This window comes from Exserohilum turcica (genome assembly GCF_000359705.1).
Source record: "Exserohilum turcica Et28A unplaced genomic scaffold SETTUscaffold_2, whole genome shotgun sequence".
NCBI lineage: Eukaryota > Fungi > Ascomycota > Dothideomycetes > Pleosporales > Pleosporaceae > Exserohilum > Exserohilum turcicum.
Window position 1 is genome coordinate 1170913 of NW_007360025.1, and position 23205 is coordinate 1194117.

A 23205-nucleotide genomic window follows, 5' to 3' on the forward strand; every position below is an offset into this window, starting at 1 on the left:
GTCGTCACACGCTTATCCCGACTAGTGCCCACCGCTGCCCCTGCGGGCACGGCGCCCGCTGATTGGTCCCTTTTTGCCCGACGCCGTTGGCGGCAAAGGCACTGGCACAAAGGCAAAGGCAGAGGCGTTTGACAGCCGTTGGACACGCCCTCTGTTGCACATCTGCTGCTGTCCAGCCCACCACTGCTGACGGCCTCTGACGGCCTCTGACACCTCTGACAGATGGCCTGCTCGCCCTCCGCACCCCCGCGACGACAGAGATCCACGCAGCAAGTTACGTGTCCACACGTGAAAGCGGACCGCCCCCCAGCCCCGCTTTTCTCAGACTAGCCTCTCCGCTCCTCCAATTTCATCTAGCAGACGCGGGCTATCAGCAAAACGAGGCGTCCCTGGGCGGCGCCAAACTACATACTAGTACGAATAAATAGCTGCTAAGTATGTAGGTGTAGATTTCTTGCTATGTACAGGGACCCACTATCTGCCTCCTCCACCCCTCCTCCTGTCCTCCAGCTCCGTACCCTGGCCCCCGCGACTAAATTCGTCCTCCTCATCCTCATCCTCATCATCGCCCCCTAGCGTAAAAGCCTCTCTATTCCCTGCCTGTCTCTCAACCCTCAGGTCAGCTGTCGTGGGACCAGGACTAACTAACCGCAATTGCCCCACCTCCTTCATGGCTACTTTTCTTCGTGCCCAGTTGATTATACGCTTTCCCCATGCCGCCAGTCTCTCCATGCCCTCATCTCCGCTGCCGGCACCGCCATTGCTGCCGTGTCCAGCCTCGACCTTGAATTGGTACTTCAGGCAGTCCTTGATCGTGATGAGACCTGTGAGCCGGCCGCGATGTTCGACCAAAATGACTCGCGGCCCCATCTTCTTGAACAGCTCCATGACCGTCTCGAGCGGCAGGCGGGGGTGCACAGTGAGCGGCGTGGGATCAGCGAATCGTGTAAAATCCAGATATGCCTGCGACGACGTAGCGGGAATAGAATCAAACGTCGTATTTGGCGGCAGGCCAGCCCCACTGTGATTTCGGGAATTGCTTGGGCTGCTCGAACTTGCGTTGATGAAATAACACTGGGCGTGCGGCGGGGCCTGTTGCTGAATCCTCGCGCGGTCAATGGCATACCGAAGCTCGGTGCGTCCAATATACCCGACCAGCGTCTTCGTCTCAAGGTCTTCGACAATGGGGTAGCCTTGGTATTGGTTCTTGTTCATCAAGCGCTCCATCTGGCGTAACTTCATGCCAGTAGCCGTCAGGCACACAACGCGGCTGGCCATGACCTGGGAGACAGGCACGCCAAACGTGTGTTCTTCTTTGCTGTCCAGGAACGGATAGCCGTTGAGATAGATCATGCGATCCGCAATTCCGCCGTGTCCGAACCGCTCGCTGACTGCTTTGGTGACGCCAACGACAATCATGGTTGGCAGAATGTACGTCAACGCGCCTGTAATCTCAAACATGATGACCACCACCGAGACAGTGATGTGCATGATGCCGCTCAGTGCTGCCGCTGCTCCAAGGAACGCATATGTACCCGGCGTAATGCACACCTCATCTGGACCGCAAGCCGAGAAGAAAGCAGAAGCAGGAAAGGCTTCCTGCAGCGCCTGAACACAGATGCCCACCATACGACCGAATGCTGCGCCAATGGCCATGCTGGGCACGAAGATGCCCGCGGGTACCTTGCAACCGAACGATATAATGACCAATAGCGTCCTGATGGTAGCGGCGATAGCAAGTGTCAGGATATTATGCCACCTGTGTGCCGCATCACACAACCTGTCGTAGCTCTTGCCGCCCTTGCACTCTCGGAACAAGATCTCCATGCTCTCTGTCATGTCGATCCTCAAAAACATGTTTGGGTAGCAGATGACACCCGTGACGACGGCGAGCGTGACGGCCTCGGTAATCGGGTATGCGGCAAGGTATTTTTTGCGGAAGACCTGCATCTTGAGGTTCCACTTCATGACAAAGGCACCGTAGAGACCACCAAACACGCCGATGATGATGTAAAAGATGACCTCGAAAAAGTGCCACGAGTGATCGTACGAGACGTTGAACATGACTAGCTGGCCGGTACGAAAGGGGTTCATGGCCTGTAGTAGCTGTGATCAGTCTCGTCCCCGATGGAATAGAGAATAACAGAATGCTTACAGCGAGAACAGCCGTAGCAACCAGCGCACAAAAATAACTCCTCCAGAGCGTCTTGAGCGGGAACTGGTTGCTCATCTCCTCCAGACTAAACAGCACTCCTCCAATCGGACTGCCAAACGCCACGCCCACACCAGCCGCCGCGCTCGCACTCAAGATCTCCCTTGTCTTGGCCGCATTCCTCCTGTACTTGTCGAAGAACCTGCTAATCACATTGCCCGTACAAACAGCGTAATGCACACTGGGCCCCTCCTTGCCCACCGACAGTCCAGAGGCAATGGCCATCGGCAGCCCAATAGACTTGATAAGGAGTGTCGTGAAGCCCAAGAAGCCCTTCATGACGAACCCCGCAATGATGCATTTCATCTCCGAGATGCCCGATCCAGCCGCATACGGCGCGAAGCTCTTGACCAGCCTAGCAGCCGTAAAGGAGAACAGCGCCGCCCAGAGAAGATAGAGGACATAGTTTGCCGGCCAAAAACCCGTCCAGGGCTTCCACTCGTGGCACCCGCTCTCGGCGCCCCAGCAGCAAAAGTGCTCGTTGAGGTAAAACGCCGTAGTGCAATGTCCCAGCTTGATATCACTGAGCCACTCGGTAATGATGTTCAGAAACGCAGCGTTGAGCCCAATGGCCGCTCCCACAAGCGTAACGACAATCCAGGCCTGACCCGCATCGTAGGCCTCTGCAATCTTCCTCCGCCACTTGCCCCTGCCACGCTCTAGAAACACCATGTTGCTGCCACCGTCCTTGCGCATGCCTATGCTGTCTCTTTGCCGCCGGCGCGCCTTCCGCCGCAGCTGTTCGCGCGCCGCATCCTGCACCCAGTCTATAGTTGTAAAGTCTTCGTAGCGCTTGATCTCGGCTATCTCCTCGACTATGGCGGCATCGGCCGTCGTATGCTCTGCGGCCTCGGGATCCTCGTCGTTGATGTCGAGCGAAAGCAGCGATTGCCCGGTTGTGCGCCGGCGGATAGAGGGCGTCAAAGAAGCCGAATGTGCATGCTGGCTGGAGCGCGACGACTGGCGACGCGTCGACTGCGCTCGGCCTGGCCGTGAATGCTGTATCGTGGCCTGCGAGGAGAAGTCTACGTGGGCTGACGGCTGCGAGGCAGATGCTGATGAGGAGACTTGGCCGCGTTCGCCAGTGGACTCGAATCGATTCATCGCATCGTCGTAAATATGCTCTGTCTTTTCCGTATCGGCGCAAAAGAATGAATGCAAGGTAGTGTCTTGGTGTTGCGAGAGAGACGGGGCGTCGTCTTGGGCTTATGCAAGGGTCCAGCACCCCGACCCTGAAGCCGTCTTATCGGGAGTCCGATGTTGTCATTGCACAGGTCCACATAGCAACCCCGCGGCCACGAAGGCTTGTCGCCATGCAATATCATGACAATTAAACACTGGAAGATTTTTTTTCTTTTGTTTATTCCCTGTTCAATGAAAATATCTGTGTTGCTCAAATTACGATATGTTATATTGTTATGACAAGCTATGGTTGAGCTACCAAACTGAACAACGTGTACAATTGACTATCTCACTAATGCGAATAATCAACTGACAGCAAAATCAACTGCCCGCGATTCAAGCAGTATCATGCCAAGAAAGCGTGTAAACATACTGCCCATACTACAAAAAACATCACAGACACACATTCGAAAAATGGCATAGCACCACCCACGTGTCACACAGCTCACACCGAGCAATCCGGCAGCACTTCAGTATGTGGTCGTAAAATGTCATATTTAGCTACGTAATCGTAGCCATGCGAGGGTATCATCAAAGGGCGTCTATCATCTATCGTTTGGTCACATCCAAGTCCAGTCATCTTTTGTATTCACAAGTGTCTGCCTTTCACACCGTCCTCTGGCAAAGCACTAGAGCCGGGATGAATGTACACTTACTCCATCTCAATCGTGCCCGGAGGCTTACTTGTGACTGATCAGAGTTAGCCAACATTCCACGGCATTATGGACGGCAAAAGCAAACTTACTGTCATAAACCACTCGGCAAACACCATTAACCTCATTCACAATTCTCCTGCTCACCCTCTTGAGGAACTCGCCGTCAAACGGATACCAGTCTGCCGTCATAAAGTCGGATGTCTCGACAGCCCTCAGTGCAATCACCTGGTCATGGACACGCTTGTCGCCCATGACACCAACTGCCTTGACAGGCAGAAGCGCCGCAAACGCCTGGCTGATATTCCTGTAAAGACCAGCGGCCTTGATCTCCTCAATGAAGATGTAGTCGGCTTCGCGCGCAATACGGACTTGCTCGCGCGTGACCTCGCCCAGGATACGGATGGCGATACCTGGGCCAGGGAACGGGTGGCGCCAGACGAGCTCTTCCGGGATACCGAGTTCCTTGCCCAGTTCACGGACCTCGTCCTTGAAGAGCTCGCGGAGTGGTTCGATGACCTTAAGCTTCATGTCCTTGGGGAGACCACCAACGTTGTGGTGTGTCTTGATGGTCTGAGAGGGGCCCTTGAACGAGAGAGACTCGATGACGTCAGGGTAGAGGGTACCCTGGAGGAGCCATTCAATCTCGCCAGCCTCGCTGGAAGCGTGAGCCTCTGCCTTGATCTTCTCGGCTTGCTGCTGGAACACCTCAATGAAGGTGTTGCCGATGATCTTGCGCTTTTTCTCCGGGTCGTCGGTGACGCCCTTGAGACGGTCGAGGAAAAGGTCAGACGCATCAATGACTGTGAGGTTGATGCCCAGGCCTTCGTCCAGCGTCTTCTTGACCTGCACAGCCTCGTTGAGACGCAGCACACCATTGTCTACCATGACGGCGTGGAACCGGTCGCCAATGGCTTCCTTCATCAGCTTTGCCGCAACGGTCGAGTCGACGCCTCCGCTGACAGCGCCGATGACCTGTCCCTTTTCGCCCACCAGCTTCCTGATGCGCGTAATCTCCTGGTCTACAAATTTGCTCATGGTCCAGTTTGTGTTCGCCTGACAGATGTCGACGGCAAAGTTCTTCAGCACAGTCTTTCCCTTCTTCGTGTGTGTGACCTCAGGGTGAAACTGGATTCCGTAGTACTTGTTCGTCTTGTGCGCAATGCCCGCAAAGGGCGCGTTGCTTGTAGTCGCAACAGTCATGAAGTCCTGAGGCATATGGCTGAGTTTGTCACCGTGACTCATCCAGACTTCCAGCTCGTTGCCCAAGTCCTTGAACAGTTCATCCATGTGCCCACCGTGGCTCTCAATCTGCAAGTTTGCGTGTCCGTATTCTCTCTTCTCGCCCGCGGCAACTCCAGCATTCTTGCCAAAGTGCCATGCCATTTCTTGCAGTCCGTAGCATATCCCCAGAATCGGGACGCCGAGATCGAAGACTGCGTGGTCTACGTGGGGTGCGCCTTCCTCGTAGACAGAGTATGGGCCGCCCGAGAGAATAATACCCTTGGGCGTAAATGGCAGGTCGGCAATCTTGGTCGTGCATGGCAGCATCTCAGAGTAAATGTTGAGCTCGCGGAGTCGGCGCGTGATCAGATGCGTATACTGCGAGCCGAAGTCGAGAACCAAGATGGTATCGAACGTCTTGCAGGGAGGAATTGGGTCCGCGTTGTCGGTCGCCATTTTGAAAGAGTATGTACACCTGAAAAGGTTGTAAATTGAGTGTGAAAGAAAGTGGTGAGAAGGAGAAAGAGAGAAAAAAAAAGGGACAAAAAAGACGGGGGAATTGGGGAAGGAAACAAGGCCGTAGGAGGAGGGGTGTTCCGTGACTCTCGCAAATTTTGGCGGGGCCCAAAATTTCGCTACGTATCGATAGCGCCGCCGCAGCGCGAAAGTCGCGTCGCTCGAATTCTCCACCCGTCCCAGCTTGCTTTCGCTACATACACACGTGTGACATATAACCGAGCACCCAATGGCGAAGAGAAAGTCGGAGAGAGATCCCGAAGAGCTGCCCGATGCTTCGGAGAAGCGCCCGCAGCAAGACGACGACGACTCTGGCAGCGATGAGGTATGCGCTTCGTTCAATTTCGCCCTGCTATGCAGCCAGCTGACGGCCGTATGCTAGGAAATGGATATAGTCAATGTCGATTTCGAATGGTTCGATCCACAGCCGGCTGTAGACTTCCACGGGCTCAAGAATCTCATGCGCCAGCTCCTCGATGTCGATGCGCAATTATTCAACCTCTCAGAACTCGCCGACCTCATATTGTCGCAACCACTCCTGGGCAGTACCGTCAAGGTGGACGGCAATGAAACGGACCCGTATGCTTTCCTTACAGTCTTGAACCTGCAAACACACAAGGTGCGCATAATTCCCAGCCCCTCGACAGACTCCAGACCGCCTGCTAAAGTGCCGTAGGACAAGCAAGTCATTCGCGACTTGACATGCTATCTTTCCAAAAAAGCTACTTCAATCCCAGCTCTCCCACCGCTACTCTCGGAATCCTCAACTGCGCAAGTCGGCCTCATTCTGACGGAGCGCTTCATAAACATGCCGCACGAGGTCGTCCCTCCAATGTACACAATGTTGCTTGAGGAGATCCAGTGGGCAGTTGAAGAAAAGGAACCGTACACATTTACCCACTACCTCGTGCTCTCAAAATGCTATTCGGAAATCCAGTCGCAGTTACCGAGCGGAGACGCGCCGCCGAGCAAGAAGAAGAACAAAAAGGCCGACGTTGGCCAGGAAACATTTTATTTCCATCCCGAGGACGAGGTGCTGCACAAGCATGCCGTTGGGTACACAAGCTTTGAGTATGACACGCCAGTGGACGAAGGCGCAAGTGATAGTAAGAGAGCGTTTCAGGAAATGGGAGTCAAGCCCAAAGGACACATGGTGTTGATCGAGGCGGACAAGTTCCAGGGTGCTGTCGAGGCTATCAAGAACTTTTTGAACGGCCAGTAAGAGAGGATGTGGCCATGTGAAATTGGTGCGCAATTCATCCCACACGAATAGAGCGCGAGCTGCTGCGATTACTGTAATGTACACCTGGAAGAGGGTCACAGCCATATCTGCAATACCCCAATAAACGCAAATGGTGACTCTAACTGGTGTTACATTGCAAGGACACAAGCCGAATCTATGTGAATCAAACCGTAGGAAAATTGGTGATGCTCGCTCCTATACACACACAAGTCTCAACATCCATGCACCTCACTGCTTCATAATGGCTCCGCTTAACCAATGACAACCTTGCCCTCCTCGGGGAAGTCGTATGCGGGAATCTCGAGGTTGAGCGGGGCAGGTCCCTTTCTTATGCGGCCAGAGATGTCGTAGTGGGAACCGTGGCAGGGGCAGAACCAGCCTCCAAAGTCACCGGCCTCGCCAATGGGGACACATCCCAGATGGGTGCAGACACCTGTTGCTGTTAACTCCCACCCCAATTGTGCTGTTTGCGCTGTGACGTACCCAACATGATCAACCATTCGGGCTTCTGGACACGGGCAGAGTCAGGCTGGGGGTCACGGAGAGACTCCCACTTGGTGTTCTCGGCCTCCGTGATCTCATCCTCGGTACGGTGTCGGATGAAGACAGGCTTGCCTCGCCACTTGATAATGACCTGATCTCATCAGCTTCCGCTCTTCGGAGAACACGTGCAGTAGCGCGGGACGTACGTTCTTGCCCTCGGGAATGGCAGCGAGGTCGATTTCAACCTTGGCCTGGGCCAAAACATCGGCGGAAGCCGACATGTTGACGAGGAAGTCTGTTGAGCGAATCCGTTAGCCGACCGCTTGTCCATCAGCTCCAGGTCGCATATCATCCGCAAACTAGCCAATTGCTCTCGCCCAACTTCAGACACGCCATATCAACTCGCCCCAGTAGTTTCCGTCTCTCCATTGGGCTATCGCAATGCTGGTGACCTACCCTGTACGGTCGCCTTCGCGCCAAGCGCACTCAGCGCACCCATGGTTCCGACCATGAAGTACTGGAATACCTTGGGTCCTGTCTCGCCACCCTTATTCCTGTACGCAGCGAACGAGGGGATCTTGGTCGTCTCGGGGGTGCCCTTGAAAGGGCTATCGAACGAAGAAGCCGAGGCGTTGCGGGTCTGCATGGCGGTGCACCCGGCCGCGCGGGCAACGGGCAATTGGTGGGCGGTCCATGAGCGTGCGACGGCACGGGCGGTGTTGGCGAGAGCGGGCATCGTGGACGCGAGTGGGCGGGGGTCGTGGTCGTTGATGGAGAAGAGCTTGGGTTGACGATGTTGAAGTTTTGGCCGCTCTGCCAGGGAGCGTTATGTCAGGTGTCTTGTGATTGGCCAGACGCTCCCGTGGCAGGCGAACACCATCCCAGCGTCATTGCCCGAATACGGCCGCTGATATCTACCAGCCTTTCCGGCTCGACCAATGCCTGCTGACGAGATTGAAATAAAAACTCCGCATAGCGAACAACGAAGTTCAAATGTATGGTTGCTATCTTTTTTGGTATGGACTGTCATGGCAACCATATTGGCTAACCAAGGCTCATCGCTACGCCTCCATCCCTCTCGCCGTGCGGGCCATAGTTTGCACTCGTATGTGAAATATAAAGACTTGGCATCTATCTGGCCCCTAGGTCTGCCCTGCCGTGCCTGGACCCTAATCAACCAACCAACTTCTACCCTCCCTTTGCGCCCCTCACACTCAAGGTTACGCCTCCCACAACTGATACTCGGTGTTAAACCCAGAGCTTCAACTTCAGTGCCAGTGCTACTAGCTACCAGATTCCATACCATCACAAGAGTCTCTGGATCCGCCGCCACCATGTCTCCCAACAAAAACGCCGCCATTACTTCGTACTTCAAGCCAAAAGACGGAGAACCAGACAAGCCAAGACCCAAGGATTCCAGCGATGATATCACGGAAGAGCCTCGAGCACCCACCCCATCGACACCCCAAGACAAGCCAAAAGCCAAAAGACGAGCATCAACCTCACCTGCTTCCCCACCCTCCAAACGACAAGACACAAAGACGCTGACGCCACCGCCGCCACCACCATCACCGAAACCGCTCTCCTACAAAGACCTTCCCACAACCGACACTGCAATTCCGTCTTCGCCAGCTCCCAAGACTCTCGACTTAACCCTCCGCACCGGGTCTCTCTTTGACGCGCCACCAGGCACGCTGCTCTTGCACGCGTGCAACACGCAAGGATCGTGGGGCGCAGGCATCGCGCTGGCATTCAAGCAGCAGTACCCCAAAGCGTACGCGATCTACCACGATTTCTGCACCACAGAGCACTCGTTCAAAGGCGGGAACCCCGTTCCGGTCGGTACGACGCTGTTGATTCCGCCGGTGGACGGAGCCGAGGGCCACTGGATCGGGTGCCTGTTTACGAGCCGCCAGTACGGAAAGCGCAAAGATAGCGTCGCGGAGATACTGCAGAATACGGGGCGTGCGATGGAGGCGTGCTTGGCGTTGGCGCAGTTGGCGGGCGAGCAGGCGATCAGCGGGGTGAGGATGTGTAGGATTAATAGTGGCAAGTTTGGGGTGCCGTGGTTACGGACGGAGGTCGTGTTGAGAGGGATTGTGGTCAGGGAGGGGTGGATAGATAGAGTGGAAGTGTGGAACCCGAAGGATGCTTGAGTACGAATGGAGGGTGGTTCGTACGAGTGACCTGTCTGCTAGCCCCATCGCAGTATGGACTTCGAGATGGTCGAGATAACATTCAGCATAAGCGGAGTTATGGGCGCGCGGAAATCTCGAGGATTCGGGTCTGGTTCAGCATCACTAGACGATGCAATCTTAATATCTGCGACCTGGCTCGCAATGGGATAATATCATGTCTAATTCTTTGCCTTGACTACGGCCAACACCTGTGTCAACCTCTGTCAAGCAGTCAACCGCCCTTGGCATGGTATATGTTCCTGAACGCCATATGCAATGCAAACATGTCTCCTTTCCAACCCCGCATCTTCATCTCTGCTGGCCAGTACAAATTACTTGGAGCCGTTGATAGCCGTGAACCCCGTCGACCGCCTGGCTGGAGGAGTGGCATTCTTGGTCTCGCTCTCGCTGGGCTGGCGTGGCGGGCCGCGCATCTCCATCTCGATTTGCATGGCCGCGGCGTCTTCTTCCTCTGGCTCGCTCTCTGCAACGCGGCTTGGCTCCTGGTCGACTTCCATTGCATCGGGCGCCTGTTCTTGTTTGTTGGGCAGCGGCGAAGAAGCAGTAGTGCCGTTTGCAGCCGTGTCTCCCTTGTCCGCTCCCTCGGGCTCGACGGTCTCTGCGGCCGCACCCAGTGTTGTCTGGCCGTTGGCAACCGTGTCTTTCTTGACCTCTTTTTCTTTCCTCTTCGCATCCTCCTTTTCCTTCTCCTCAATCTTCTTCTTCACCATACCCCACGTGGCCGTCTTGGGTGCGACATCGACCAGAAACTCCAGGTTGTCGGTTTTGGCTACGGCATTGCTGACATCGCGATACTGAATGTTGCGGCGGGGCTTGCGCTCGGCCTTGACAACGTTGTGAGTGGTGGTCGCAAGGTGCTGGATGAACATCTCGGTAGCGAGTGCGATGGCAAAGGCGGCATTCTTGGATGTTGTGATGCGTTCAGGATCCGCTTGGATTATCTTTTGCACGCGTGCCACTGGGAAGCGAGTTAGTGCTGTAGAATAGCCTGGTGTTGCGGTATGCCGTTGTGGAATTCAGCCACATGCGGATACATTACTTACGAGGAAGCGACACATGGCCGGTTATTTCCTTGTTTGGCGCAATCGGCGTGTTGTTGTAGGGCATGGCGAAGGAGAGGCTCGCTCTGGCTGTATGCGCTGCAAATGGAGGCGGCTTGTTGGCCAATGCGCGTTCCCAGCGAATATCTCAAGAAGACAAGCCCGATGCTTTCTGTCCAAGCGGTTAGTTGACACGGTCAAGTCGCGCAAAAAGGTCCGGCCAGGTTCGTAGTCGCGTGCGGTGGTGGTTGCGAAGAGGTTCGTGAAGGTCAAGTGCCTGCACCCTTGTCGACGATCACCCAGTTGCTGCGGCCGCCATCACGGGCCCAGGGGCACCCGCCACTCACTTGCAGACGCCAGCCATCCTTCACTCTATCTCTTCAAAGGTACTGGCTTGCTGCTTATAGTCACACACCCTTTCCGTTCCATATCCTGCCACGGGGATTGATCTTGGGCCATTCCTGTTCTATCATCCTGTCTTGAATCGGACCTCTTTATTCCTGCTTATCACGGCACCCCGCGGGTGCATCCCAATCATGAAGCTTTCTATTGTTAATCTGCTCGCTGCAACTACGCCTGTATTGTCACTGTCACAGGTGCCCTTCCAGGAGACGCTGGACGTCGAGGGCTTCCAGGTATACCAGAGCCAGTTCTCCGAGCACCATTCCATCCGCATCCGAGAGCAGCAAGACAACTCCATCTGTGATGCACGTTCCAAACAGTATACCGGCTGGCTAGATGTCGGCTCGAAGCACATCTTCTTCTGGTACTTTGAGTCGCAGAACAAGCCGTCTGAAGACCCGCTGCTGCTATGGCTGACAGGAGGCCCCGGTGGCTCTGGTATGCTCGGCTTGATGGGTGAACTAGGACCATGCATGATCAACGAACACGGCAACGGTACGGTGTACAACGAATATGGATGGAGCAAGAATGCAAACATTATTTTTGTCGACCAGCCGGCTGGCGTAGGCTTCAGCTATGTGGACCAAGGCATCCCGGTTCCGGCGACGAGCTTTACGGCAGCGGAGGACATGCATCATTTCCTCCAACTTTTCACCAGCGACGTCTTCCCCAGCCTTCTTGAAAGGGAATTCCACATTACTGGAGAAAGCTATGCAGTAAGTTCATCAGCCCTTGGCAGAGTGCACGAGCTGATCGTCCCAGGGCCACTACGTCCCGGCACTTGGGGCGCAAATTGTATCTCAGAACCTCTTGTATCCCAAGCGACCGCAAGTCAATCTCAAATCAACCTTTACTGGCAATGCATATGTCTCGCCCAAGGACACTACGTTTGGCTACTGGGAGACGCTTTGTACAACAAACCCCGGCGTTGACAAGCCCGTCTTCAACCAGACTCGCTGCGATATCATGGCCGAACACCTACCTCGCTGCATGGAGCTTACCAAAGTGTGCTACGACCACCCGGATCCGGCCATTTGCATCGCGGCTCAAAAGGTATGCGACAAAGGAGTTCTTTTGTACTACGACGACGAATCCGGCAAAGGTGGACGCAATCCCTACGACATCACGCGCGGCTGCGAGACCAAGGATGATTTGTGTTATTTTGAGATCCAAAGAATCCAGAAGTACATGAGTTCGCTGCCGGTTCGGCAGGCTCTTAACGTGCCCAAGGCTGCAGGCAAATTTTCAGTCATCTCAGGAGCCGTTGCGTGGGCGTTTGCCTTGACGGGAGACGGGGTTCTCAGCATGCAGCCACAAGTGCAGTATCTTCTCGAGCACGGCATTGATGTGATGTTTTACCAGGGAAACCTTGATCTTGTTTGCAACACTGCAGGCAACCTACAGTGGGCAAGCACCATGCCCTGGAAAGGACAGCCTGCTTTTGTCGCGCAGCCGAAGCGCATGTGGACGAACGAGGGAGAAGAAGTGGGCTGGTTCAAGGAAGTCAAGACGAAGACTGCAAGCGGGAGAGAGACGACTTTTGCTTTTACCACGGTCGATGGAGCGGGGCATCTCGTACCCTTTGATAAGCCCAAGGAGGCGTTGGCGCTTGTGGATAGGTGGCTGCAGAAAAGGAGCTTTGCCTGAGTGTTGTGTTTCTTGGATGATATCAGAGTAGTTATTTTTCTCAGATGCTCTTGTACGCCGTGTTCAGCTGTGATGGTGCTCCGCATGTGGTGATGGAGATGGCTGTCCGTGCCTTGCGAAGACGTGTAGATGTGGGTAAAATGACGAAAGCGAGCGCCTTCAAGACTTTGCAATGGCACCAAGCTCGGGCAAAGCACACGACCACGCCATGACGGCCACAAGCAAATGGAGAACCCAGGCACCAAATGGGCCATGCATGTCATCAGCATCGCATTTGATGCCCAAAACATGCGTTTTTGTCCCCACCGATGATATCACCTTGTCACTACGTCATCGCTGTGTTAGTCTTTGCGCGCACAACAGACGCTTCATGAGATACATAAGAGAGGGGAAGCGCTCATTCAGACAGCATCAAGAAACTCCACAGCCACCTCTTTTACAATCACCAAACCCATTCCCAAGCCTCACACATTCCCATACTCATCATGTCTGGAAACTCTAGCGTTGGCACCGCGGCCGTCTATGAGGCTGGCGACCAGGTCAACAAGCCCAACTCTGAGATTGAGCAGGAGAAGAAGGAGAACCGCTTCCACGAGGGCCAGGAGAACGCGCACAAGGCTCTCGACTCCAGTATGTTGTCCCTGCATGGTCCCCATGTTTAGGTGTGCTTGTTGCCGCGCGGCGCAACGACTCCAAAACCCTAGCACAAATGTGACGAAATGTCCTAACCATGGCCGACAGAGGACGAGCGAACAATTGCCAACAAGCTGGAGCGTGAGGAGAAGCGCGAGAAGGAGGGCGAGGACGAGTCTCTTGAGAGCCAGCAGAGCAAGAAGGACGCTACCCTGCCCGCACGCTCACACGGCAACGAGCCATCCAAGGGCGCCAAGATCGACCAAGAGCTGAGGGAAGAGGACGAGGCGATGCTCAAGAAGAAGGGCGCTGCCTAAGCTTTTTGTTGCGCATGCGCATTTCGATATACCCGCACATTTCAAGGCGCGTGGCTGGAGTTGGAGGCATCTAATGACATGATACGGATTGACGATGAAACGTCTCGACGGAAGCCTGGAATACGGCTGAGGCATGAATGAAGATATCTTCGGACACGCAGTCTTGTCCATGCAGGTGTGCAGTGATGCGGCTCAAGCTATGTTGACGTGATGCAGAGCTCCCCACATTGCGATTGAGCTTACCCCTCCATGAACTGTTTCTGACTCGCGCAGCCTCGGGATTGCCGCCGGTAGCCATGATGATTATATCCGGCCGCGTCACCAGACGACGCTCTTGCAACTACCAATTGCTGTCTTATAAAGCATTGCGACTTAGATGCCTGCCCTGCCGTCATCTCGCCTCTTGTTCCGCACCGCTGCCACCTTTGCCCGAGCGTTACTACGACCCCGCACCGCTCCCTGCAGTACACAGCTACCACCACTCTACCTCCAGCACGCGGCTAAAATGTCGACAAAGATGGCAGAGCGCCTAAAGGGCAAGACAGTTGTCATCACGGGCGCGTCGTCTGGAATTGGCAGGTCAACAGCACTCGAATTTGCGCGCACACAGCCAGACGACCTGAAGCTCATCCTGACGGCACGACGGGAAGACTCGCTGAAGGAGCTTGCGCAAGAGATTGGTGGCTTTGCAAAGGGCGTCCAGGTTCTACCCGTCAAGATGGATGTCAGCAAGCCTGAGCAAGTCAGCAGTTTTGTCGGCAACCTTCCGCAAGAGTTCAAGGACATTGACATCTTGGTCAACAACGCGTGCGCCACTTCATAGGGACGGCAATCTGTTGTACGCAGCTAACACGAACTCAGGGGACTGGTAAAAGGCCTTGCTCAGGCGCCCGACATTTCGCCAGCCGACATCGATGTCATGTTTAGCACAAACGTGACAGGCCTAATCAACATGACGCAGGCGATCCTCCCGATTTTCAAGGCCCGCCCGACCCCATCGGGCGACATTATCAACATTGGTTCCATTGCTGGGCGTGAGCCGTACCAGGGCGGATCCATCTACTGCGCAAGCAAAGCTGCGGTCCGCAGCTTCACAGATGCTATGCGCAGGGAACTGATAGCGACGAGGATACGAGTGATTGAGATTGACCCGGGCCAGGTCGAGACGGAATTCAGTGTTGTGAGGTTTGGCGGAGACAAAGAAAAGGCGAAGAAGGTCTATGAAGGCGTGGAGCCATTGACGCCGGACGATATCGCCGAGGTGGTTGTGTTTGCTGCAGGCCGAAGGGAGAATGTAGTCATCGCCGATACTTTGATTTTCCCGAACCACCAGGTGAGTGCATTGAGATATGCAAGCGGAGAGACGAGTATGCTAACATGATGCAGGCAGCGGCCACAGTCATGCACCGCAAACCCACTGGCCAGTAGACTTGGCGACGACGTGTACATAGAAATAGGCCATCAGCATATGACATATCAATGCGGTAATACGAATTCCATGGTTGCTGAAAGAATTGTTCATGCTAAGCGGCATCTCCTCGTCTGTCCTGGTATTTCTGCGATGCACAAGGAGCTTGCTGATTCACAGACAGTGATTTGCATATGCGGCACGACGCAGTTGATCATCCATCCTACCAAGGGTACACGATGCACGTATGCACCCCGACGCAATCTCGGCGGGGAGTATATACGGGCAGGCACCGATTCCGATCGATTAGGTTCTTTGGCACAGTAATGGTGGAAGATCATACAGGGGCTCCGGAGCTGCCGCTATGGACACATGACGACATCAGAGCCATTCGGGAGCCGATTCAAGGGAAGCTCTGTTCGCTCTCGAGAAATCACCGAAGATCCACGGCGTGAGGTAAGCGGGTGGCAGATGGCGAGGCTGCCATGGCACATGTGTTTGATATGGTGCCTTGAGGCTGTCAATGTCGAACATGATGGTCCATATGTTCTCGGCGGAAATTTCTGGCTCATGTGCCACAAGACGACTTGCTGTGTGCCTGTCTGTTCACACGCCAGCTTCTCCGAACGGGGGCGGGAGAGTGGTTCATGGCCTGTTGGACCGCATTCGACCCCATCCGAGCGCAGACAGCATGTTGGTGAGGGCGACGTCATTGTGCGATCGATGGAACCAGATTGCCGAGCGCCCAGCATTCGCTAACGACGACCCTGAGATGCCACAGGACCGCTGACAAGCAAGATGGGACGTGGCATGAAGGCCTGTCGTGTAGACATGTCGTATGTTTCCAGACGGCCAGCGACGCGTCGATTGATGCTGGTGTCCCCATAGCCGTGGTGGAGCCGTTTCCCCAGACAGTGTGTGCCCTCGCCGCGACGCACCCCAACCGATGGCCATGTGCTCTCCATCACCAATGCCCCAATCCACGGTTCGAAAGAGCCTTGGCGCCCAAGCTTTTGGGCTATGGCAACTATGGAACGTGCGCCGATAAGTTCTTACACGGGAAATGAAATGGGGCCCGTGGGGGCCTTGAAGAAAAATCGAGCAAAGGCCTGTGGCGTCAGTGAGCGCAGCCCTTTGGGTCGCCGTTCGCGCCGCCGCAATCACCACTGTCTCTCGCTGGCGGGCAAACAGCCGTGGACGTGGCGACAAGCAGCGCCAGTCACTGTCGCAACGTGTTTGCAGGCACACGCACCATGATGAGGCATGATGTAAGTAGGGGGCGGGCGGGGGGGACTTGGACGAGTGTGAGCAGCGTCTGAAGCGATGGTGAGGATCGCAAATGCGCCGGTAAGGCCGCACAGACGGCGGAAGGCAACAAAAAGCGCCGCTAGAATCAAATATAGAAAAGGCCCAGCAAATCACATGTGCGACAAAAGGCAAAACGCCCGTTCGCGAGCCATGTTTGCCGGCTTCGGTGCCTTGCATCGGCAGGCCCGGCGCCATGCCGAGGCATTCTCTCGCCGCGTCGAGACTTCACGATCGGCCCAGCAGTTGCAGTAATGGCAGCAGCGAACCTTGGTTGACGCCCCCGGGGCCGGCCTCCTTCTCACCGTGTCTCGCACGCACGCACGCGCGCTCACGATAAGAATTGCCTGGTCTGGCGTTGGGGGGCTGGGCTTGTTCTTTTCACCGCGCGGCGCGGACCTGTTCTTTACCTGACGTCTAGTCCGCTTTGGCTGCTTTCCCACCTCCCCAGCCCACTCCACTCGCTGCATCCAAAAACACACGCGCACAAACAACAAAAAAATTCCCTTCTGAAACAAAACATGGCTCCTGCTACGGTCGCTGCCGGCAACGACCGGAAGTTCAACTGGGACGACGACGACGAAGACGACTTTGATCTCGACACTTGGAAGGCCACTGTGGATACTTCGTTACCCAGTGTCGAGGACCTCGGCCCGCTCCAACTGTTTCCTCGTGAGGAGCCAGACAAGGCCGGAGAAGAAGACGACGATGCGGATTGCGCCGACCCCGACCTCACCTACTGGAGTGACGCCGATACGCTGAGCATCAACGACATGGACGCCAACGAGTGGCCCATTGTCGCCGCAGACGGTGCACACTACTCATCCAGCCCGGAAGGCGACGACCAAGCACCTTTTGAGAACGCGTACATGACCATGGTCAACTATATCCTAGAGGAACAGATTGCTTCTGCACGCCATGAATATCTCATTCACGCCATTGGTCCGTACTATGACGGCAAAGAGGAAGCAGACGCGCCCGCCTATCCTGAACTAAGCTCTTACGGGGACCAGCGGTATAGATACGCGCGAGCTTTTCGCGCTGAAAAGTACGCCAATGGCAAGAGAAACGCAGAGGTTTATCGCCATTCTCCGCTCGTTGTCGTTACAGCAATTGAAGAGGCGCATCTGATGGATGAAGAGAAGAAGCGTAATGAGGAGCGTCAAGAAGAGGTCTTGGTACATGTCGACATTGACCACGACCCAGAAGAGGTGGATTTCCAAGCACCGGTGTTTAACATTTCTCGTCAAGAGGCTGGACGAGACGCGAACGCCCATGTAAAGCTCGACAAGCTTCCTGCTCACGAGCATTTTTCGAAAGACGAGCTCGCCGAGTTGATCAAGATGTGGAAGACGCAACAAGAAGAGGATGGCGAGGACTCGGATGACGAGGACGCGACGTCGATTGATTCCTGGGAGAAGAGCGATACACCCGACGACGTTGACAGTTCGGCCATGTTACCCAGTGTGCGACAACCTGAAGCATCACGTTACAACGAAGAGCTCGATTTCAACGACGTCGTTTTCAGCGGAGACTACGAACATGCTACCCCAGATGAAGGATACATTTCTTCTTCGCCACCCGTCTCGCCCCTCATGGACGACTACATTGACGAATGCGACTGGCAGACGCAATCCACCGAGGCGTCGGTTCGTCCTAAGCCGGCCGCGCGCGTCGACTCTATGGATGCGCTTGACGAGCTCGGTGCAGCCAGCGCGCACCACCCAGCCATCGATGACCTCGACGAAGACGGAGACTCTGTAGAAATGATGCCGACTAATCGCGAGTACGGCAAATCCAACAACGGACCACGCGCCCCGCTAATCTATAACACCCAATCCGTTGCGCACAGCGACGATAGCGACAGCAAGACCGAAAATACACGCGTGTACCAGACCCTCGTCCCAAAATAGCCCACAACCCGCATCCAGCCTCGTCGCCGCCCTCCGCGTCAGCACACACCCGCAACCCCCAAAAATACGAACAACACGAACCTATCGCTACCACCACCACACCGCCTATGTACCCGCCGCTCCCCTTCTCCCCTTCCCACCGGCAAATTTATCCCCACGCCCACTGTACACTCCAACCTGTCAGACTCCGCAGAGGCCCCGACCATGGGAGCCGACCTACCGTACCTGGGCTGACTCCTCGATACGCTCTGCGGCCCTTTCTCCTGCACGACTCATTAACAACATGCTATTACATTACGGGTATTCTACCGCGACTGCTGCGGGTACGGCGACGGGTACTATGGCACTCTACTGCTGTTGCTGTTACGACGCGTATGGCTGTGTATCCAGTATGCATCAGCAGCAGCGTGTCTGTACTCAGATTCATCTTCATCGTCGATGACAACGACATATATCCACGACAGCGATAGCACCAAGACACATTGGTCTTTATGGTGCCTGGAAGCTCCACACCACAGCCGAGCTATCTCCTACACACATACATACATACATACATACATACTCCGCACGCATTGGAAAAGCATCAATCGGTATTCCGACCACCGCTGCTGCTGCTAGTATGTATAGTAGGGCTTGGCTTCTTACGGCTTCTTTTTTTGGGGGTGCTACGGCCCTACGAGAAGACGAGGAGACATGCCCTATCTGTCTGTCTGTCTACCCGACGACATCGCATTCATCGAAAATTGCCTTTTTTCTTTTCTTTTCTCTCTTTTCCTTTTCTAACATACGAGCTAAGTTGCATCACAATAATGCGGGCGGGCGAGCGCACGCGTGCGCGTGGATCGCGAGCCATTTTTCTTGCATTTACACATGGCGTTTTATACCCCCCTGGGCTCTTGAGGTTTTTCTGTTTTTTTCTGTTTTTTTTTCTCGGTAAGTATTTCTTCTTTTTCCTTCTTTCTTCTCTCTGCTGTTTTATTTCCCAGTTTATCTGCTTGGGTTTGATTTGGTTTGGTTTGGGCTGAACTGGTCTGGTCTGGTCTGGTCTGGTCTGGTATACATTATATTTATACCTCTTTGCTGGAAAAAAAAGGGCCCAATTCATCAGTTAATTAGTTCAGTAGTCAGTTGGTTAGTTCAGTCATTGGTAATATCGGATGCAAAGGAACCATCAGTTCGTTCATAAGTACATACATAATCGTAATAATGCATACTTCAGCGCACACAGCATAGCAAGGAAATCACTCAAAGTGAAGACCCGTGAAGGAAGAAATTAATAAATGTGGTGGGTTATCTCGAGAAAGAATCGGAGTAACCAAGAAGAAGAAGAAGAAGAAGAAGAAGAAGAAGAAGAAGAAGAAGAAGAAGAAAAATAAACACAAGGGATATCTAGAATTTGAACCGAACAAAAATGATGGGAACTTGTCTATGTGTATGCCAAGTATACCCACATCTCTTGCTCTCTCTCTCTCTCTCTCTTTCTCTGTGCTAATACAAGCACCGTCTCTCTCTCCCAACGTCTCTCTCTCTCTCTCTCAAAAAAAAGCACACAAGCCAAACCCCCAAAAAACCTCGCCGTGTCAACTACACGATAACCGCAATCTTGGACGTCAAGTGAGCGCGGATGTTTCCAAGGAAGAAGCTAAGAATGAAGCAAGGGACGCCAAAAGCAATGGAGATCCAGTAAGGGTATCTGTAAGCGAGGGCGAAGGATTCCTGGGCAGCAGCGAGGATCATGGGGTAAGCGTCGTGTTTGAGGACGGCGGGATTGGTCTCGACGTAGGTGCGGGCGGCCTCGAAGCGGGCGTTTGCGATTTCCGTTACGATGACGGTGATGGCTTCGATGCCGCCGGGGGCAAGGGGGTTGACGACGAGTTTTCCTACGAGCACGTCGACGCCCACCATGTTGGTCAGATAGTCCTGGGCTCTGCGCGCAAACACCGTGGTGAAGATCGAGTAGCCGATGGCGCCGCCGATGTAGCGGATGCTCAGCGTGATGGCCGTGACCGTTGCAATCAGCTCGTCCGGGCATGCGATTTGCGCTATAATCGAACTGGGGAAGATGACGGCGCCAATGCCCGTAGCTGCGAGCGAGACAATGACGTACATTGCGGCAAGGTTGTGGGGAGTCGCTATCGAGATCAAGGCGGATCCGGCCGTCATGAGGCCCGTGAAGAAAATCATGAGTTCGCGAATGCGGCCGTTGGTGATGGGGATGAGGACTAGGCAGAGACAGGCGCCGACCATGATGCCAAAACCAATAGGCAGCGAGCGCAGACCAACGCCCGTGGGATCGTCACCTGGAATCATCTTAGTTGTGAACGGGCATGCGCCATGGGAATTTGCTCACCATAGAGATTGTAAATTTCCGTTGGCCACATAATGATCAGGACGAAGAAATTGCCGCCACTCAGGAAGGTGATAAGGAGGATGACAGTCATTGTTCTTTTTGCCTTGCTGAACAATTTGCGCGGGACCATGGGGGTGGGTGTGTAGAATTCCCAGACGAAGAAGGCGATGATGAATACACACCCAATTATGAACGGCCCCAGGTTATGGGCACTTCCCCATTTGTACTGTCACATATCAGCTCTATCCCAGATAAAACTGTCTGTTTTTTTTACTGACCTGCAACGCTCCCCACTGTAGACCCATCATGAAGAGGGTAATGCCAGTGACGCTCAAGAAACCACCAACATAATCGACCTGTCGCAGAACGTGGCGGGCGGTGTAAGTCTCGGTAAGACGAGACGGATCGTGGTAACAGAAGATGCAGAGCACCAGACCGACGAAATTCCACAAGCCGATCAAAAGACCATTGAAGCGCCAGCTGCTGTCTTGGGCAATAAACTGGGCCCACAAGACAGCCGGGCAGAAGGGGAGGATGGTCAAGATCACACCACCAACATACTTGCCCCGATCCTTGACTGGAACAATTTCGCCAGTACCAGCGAGTGCGATCAGCTCGTTGAGGCCAGCACCAACGCCGGAGAAGACTTGGCCAGCTGGAGTTTATTAGTTTCAGCCATGAAACAAGCGCCACACACTTACCGATAGCAACGTTCATGTTGTGGGCAGTGGCCGTGATGATTGGTCCAATAATCAAGGTCAGCTGTCCCACAATAGCAACCTTTTGTCGCCCAAAGAGATCCGACAATGCACCAACAAAGGGGCAAACGGAAGCAAGAGGGATGAGATATGCGATGGCAAACCAGGCAGATCGGTCTGCGCCTCCAATGTCTTTCTGGAGGAGCGTGATGATAGAGCCAAACAGGTAGAGCGGGATTTGAGAACCGACCCAGAGAAAAGACATGCACACCAAAGTCATAAACAACCTGGGACTCATCTACAAGTCTCGTCAGTATGGACTTTGTATACGGACATGGTAGACTACCTTCTCATGGCGTTCCGGGGCTCTGCCGCCGTTGCTGTCCGTCAGCTTCTGGCTGTCGGCCTCTTCGTGTGGTGTATTGGCCGACACCATCTCGAGCACGTTGCCGTCATGCTTGTCGGTGTCATGAGAGCGACGGGTTGATTTTGGCGACTCCTCCATGTTGTCGACGGTATGGAGGGGAGAGCGTCTAGCCTCAGCAAAAAGAGAGGTAAGATGATTGAAGTAGTCTGCGCTGCCGTATGCCCTTGGGAAAGGAACGGTCGTAAGCGTCGCACTAGCGCCCCCTATATGGATGCTGAGTTGGTCGCCCGGTAATACCTTAAACTGACCAAATCGATACTAGCCTTCATCTACCGCGGTAGTGCAGGGAAGCACACAGGGGTCGAGGATTGAGCGACAGGGTTGGAATGCCCCTCAATTAACTAAGACGCCGAATTTGACACGGTGCCGCCCACCTACGTAGCGCCTTGAAGATCATAGCGGCAGGCGGAATGGGCGTCGAAACCCCGCACGCTTACCTGCTACTTTGACTAGGGCCACTCTATGATGCTGCCCCAAGGCGAATTTACAGCTTCATCGTGCCATTTCTTACGTCTCTCTTCGCCCGATCGGAACGGGTCGCAGGTGCTGATGAAATCGCTTTCTAGCAAGGCGCCCAACAGCACGATTGGCGGGAACGAGAGGAAGCTGCTGCAGCGTACCTCGGCCACATACGAAGCCCGAACCCAGGAACTCTGGGGAGAAAAGGGAACGTTGAACGAAAAAAGAACGTGTCTGGGACTGGGACAACATCTTTGTAAGGGTCTGAGATCCAGTCTACTGTATGCGATGCCCAGGCTGCGGAATGCCGCCCTTCGCGCCTACCTATGAAGAGGCGCGCCACTCCGAGCCATACTGCTGGGCTTTTTGCATGAACGTGGATGGGAAAGTTACCGGCAGACAGTGGTTCTAGGGTCTTGCCAACGTTGATGGCGATGCCCGAGCTAGTACCATAGTTGACGTGCATTTGATTGCAATGTCTTTTTTGCTCATTGGTGCGACTTTGTTGAATTATCGAAAAAAATGTCGAATGCGCAGGGTTCTAGATATTCTAGGGCGTGTCTGGAGCATAGCGCTCTGGATGAGGAAAACTCTATTCAAACAGACATGACGAGCGCAGCTGACTGCGTTGATCATAGCAGTTTACCTTTGATATGGGAGATCTGACGGCCCGATAGCGCCCATGTCATTTGGCAATGGTTAAACAACCCACCACCAATAGCTATCTCACCCACTTCGAAGCCGGGGCCCCTGCATAGCGCGCTTGGCTGCATCATTAGTGGTATTATATATTACTTACGCTTGTATGGCCGTGCAGTAGTAATCTTAAGTGCCCAAAGATAGCTAGTATGTAAGCAATAAGTGGGTGGTGTTGCGCAGTCAAAACAGAAATCGC

The 23205-nt window shown here is 54.3% G+C and overlaps 11 protein-coding genes across 11 annotated transcripts; 6 read left to right on the forward strand and 5 right to left on the reverse strand.

Moving 5' to 3' along the window:
• Positions 1-474: 474 nt before the first annotated feature.
• On the reverse strand, positions 475-3341 carry SETTUDRAFT_135152 (uncharacterized protein; the record flags this gene model as incomplete). Its single annotated transcript, XM_008027205.1, has 2 exons — positions 2156-3341; positions 475-2097 (listed from the first exon to the last, which is right to left on the reverse strand). The coding sequence occupies exons 1-2, from the start codon at positions 3314-3316 to the stop codon at positions 475-477; spliced, it is 2784 nt and encodes a 927-aa protein (XP_008025396.1). The 5' UTR covers positions 3317-3341.
• Positions 3342-3876: 535 nt separating this feature from the next.
• SETTUDRAFT_41331 (uncharacterized protein) lies at positions 3877-5727 on the reverse strand (the record flags this gene model as incomplete). Its single annotated transcript, XM_008026922.1, has 2 exons — positions 3877-4084; positions 4140-5727. The coding sequence occupies 2 exons, from the start codon at positions 5725-5727 to the stop codon at positions 4047-4049; spliced, it is 1626 nt and encodes a 541-aa protein (XP_008025113.1). The 3' UTR covers positions 3877-4046.
• A 289-nt stretch (positions 5728-6016) lies between these two features.
• Positions 6017-7009, forward strand: SETTUDRAFT_19329 (uncharacterized protein; the record flags this gene model as incomplete). Its single annotated transcript, XM_008026707.1, has 3 exons — positions 6017-6112; positions 6170-6406; positions 6464-7009. 3 exons carry the CDS (start codon positions 6017-6019, stop codon positions 7007-7009), a joined length of 879 nt encoding a protein of 292 aa, XP_008024898.1.
• Positions 7010-7281: 272 nt separating this feature from the next.
• On the reverse strand, positions 7282-8249 carry SETTUDRAFT_88617 (uncharacterized protein; the record flags this gene model as incomplete). Its single annotated transcript, XM_008027206.1, has 4 exons — positions 7282-7463; positions 7514-7664; positions 7720-7808; positions 7970-8249. 4 exons carry the CDS (start codon positions 8247-8249, stop codon positions 7282-7284), a joined length of 702 nt encoding a protein of 233 aa, XP_008025397.1.
• An 835-nt stretch (positions 8250-9084) lies between these two features.
• SETTUDRAFT_71482 (uncharacterized protein) lies at positions 9085-9660 on the forward strand (the record flags this gene model as incomplete). The annotated part of the gene is made up of 1 exon (XM_008026976.1): positions 9085-9660. A coding segment is annotated over one exon (576 nt), but the record flags the coding sequence as incomplete, so codon positions are not given.
• A 186-nt stretch (positions 9661-9846) lies between these two features.
• SETTUDRAFT_162958 (uncharacterized protein) lies at positions 9847-10969 on the reverse strand. The gene is made up of 2 exons (XM_008027207.1): positions 10755-10969; positions 9847-10669 (listed from the first exon to the last, which is right to left on the reverse strand). The coding sequence occupies exons 1-2, from the start codon at positions 10816-10818 to the stop codon at positions 10023-10025; spliced, it is 711 nt and encodes a 236-aa protein (XP_008025398.1). The 5' UTR covers positions 10819-10969; the 3' UTR covers positions 9847-10022.
• Positions 10970-11274: 305 nt separating this feature from the next.
• SETTUDRAFT_162959 (uncharacterized protein) lies at positions 11275-12812 on the forward strand. Its single transcript, XM_008027208.1, has 2 exons — positions 11275-11869; positions 11916-12812. Exons 1-2 carry the CDS (start codon positions 11288-11290, stop codon positions 12798-12800), a joined length of 1467 nt encoding a protein of 488 aa, XP_008025399.1. The 5' UTR covers positions 11275-11287; the 3' UTR covers positions 12801-12812.
• A 415-nt stretch (positions 12813-13227) lies between these two features.
• On the forward strand, positions 13228-13899 carry SETTUDRAFT_162960 (uncharacterized protein). Its single transcript, XM_008027209.1, has 2 exons — positions 13228-13430; positions 13542-13899. The coding sequence occupies exons 1-2, from the start codon at positions 13286-13288 to the stop codon at positions 13748-13750; spliced, it is 354 nt and encodes a 117-aa protein (XP_008025400.1). The 5' UTR covers positions 13228-13285; the 3' UTR covers positions 13751-13899.
• A 293-nt stretch (positions 13900-14192) lies between these two features.
• On the forward strand, positions 14193-15243 carry SETTUDRAFT_162961 (uncharacterized protein). Its single transcript, XM_008027210.1, has 3 exons — positions 14193-14557; positions 14612-15083; positions 15137-15243. Exons 1-3 carry the CDS (start codon positions 14256-14258, stop codon positions 15176-15178), a joined length of 816 nt encoding a protein of 271 aa, XP_008025401.1. The 5' UTR covers positions 14193-14255; the 3' UTR covers positions 15179-15243.
• A 1741-nt stretch (positions 15244-16984) lies between these two features.
• Positions 16985-18376, forward strand: SETTUDRAFT_31130 (uncharacterized protein; the record flags this gene model as incomplete). The annotated part of the gene is made up of 1 exon (XM_008026836.1): positions 16985-18376. The coding sequence occupies one exon, from the start codon at positions 16985-16987 to the stop codon at positions 18374-18376; it is 1392 nt and encodes a 463-aa protein (XP_008025027.1).
• Positions 18377-19960: 1584 nt separating this feature from the next.
• SETTUDRAFT_135172 (uncharacterized protein) lies at positions 19961-21938 on the reverse strand (the record flags this gene model as incomplete). Its single annotated transcript, XM_008027211.1, has 5 exons — positions 21771-21938; positions 21428-21722; positions 21005-21381; positions 20727-20952; positions 19961-20676 (listed from the first exon to the last, which is right to left on the reverse strand). Exons 1-5 carry the CDS (start codon positions 21927-21929, stop codon positions 19961-19963), a joined length of 1773 nt encoding a protein of 590 aa, XP_008025402.1. The 5' UTR covers positions 21930-21938.
• Positions 21939-23205: the final 1267 nt, after the last annotated feature.

Coding starts and splice junctions, on each gene's coding strand:
- SETTUDRAFT_162958 (XM_008027207.1), bottom strand. CDS start 10,818: ATGCCCTACAACAACACGCCGATTGCGCCAAACAAGGAAATAACCGGC. Junction 10,670..10,754: donor CGGCCATGTGTCGCTTCCTC/GTAAGTAATGTA, acceptor CTCGCTTCCCAG/TGGCACGCGTGCAAAAGATA.
- SETTUDRAFT_162959 (XM_008027208.1), top strand. CDS start 11,288: ATGAAGCTTTCTATTGTTAATCTGCTCGCTGCAACTACGCCTGTATTG. Junction 11,870..11,915: donor TTACTGGAGAAAGCTATGCA/GTAAGTTCATCA, acceptor TGATCGTCCCAG/GGCCACTACGTCCCGGCACT.
- SETTUDRAFT_162960 (XM_008027209.1), top strand. CDS start 13,286: ATGTCTGGAAACTCTAGCGTTGGCACCGCGGCCGTCTATGAGGCTGGC. Junction 13,431..13,541: donor GCACAAGGCTCTCGACTCCA/GTATGTTGTCCC, acceptor CATGGCCGACAG/AGGACGAGCGAACAATTGCC.
- SETTUDRAFT_162961 (XM_008027210.1), top strand. CDS start 14,256: ATGTCGACAAAGATGGCAGAGCGCCTAAAGGGCAAGACAGTTGTCATC. Junction 14,558..14,611: donor GACATCTTGGTCAACAACGC/GTGCGCCACTTC, acceptor ACACGAACTCAG/GGGACTGGTAAAAGGCCTTG. Junction 15,084..15,136: donor TGATTTTCCCGAACCACCAG/GTGAGTGCATTG, acceptor AACATGATGCAG/GCAGCGGCCACAGTCATGCA.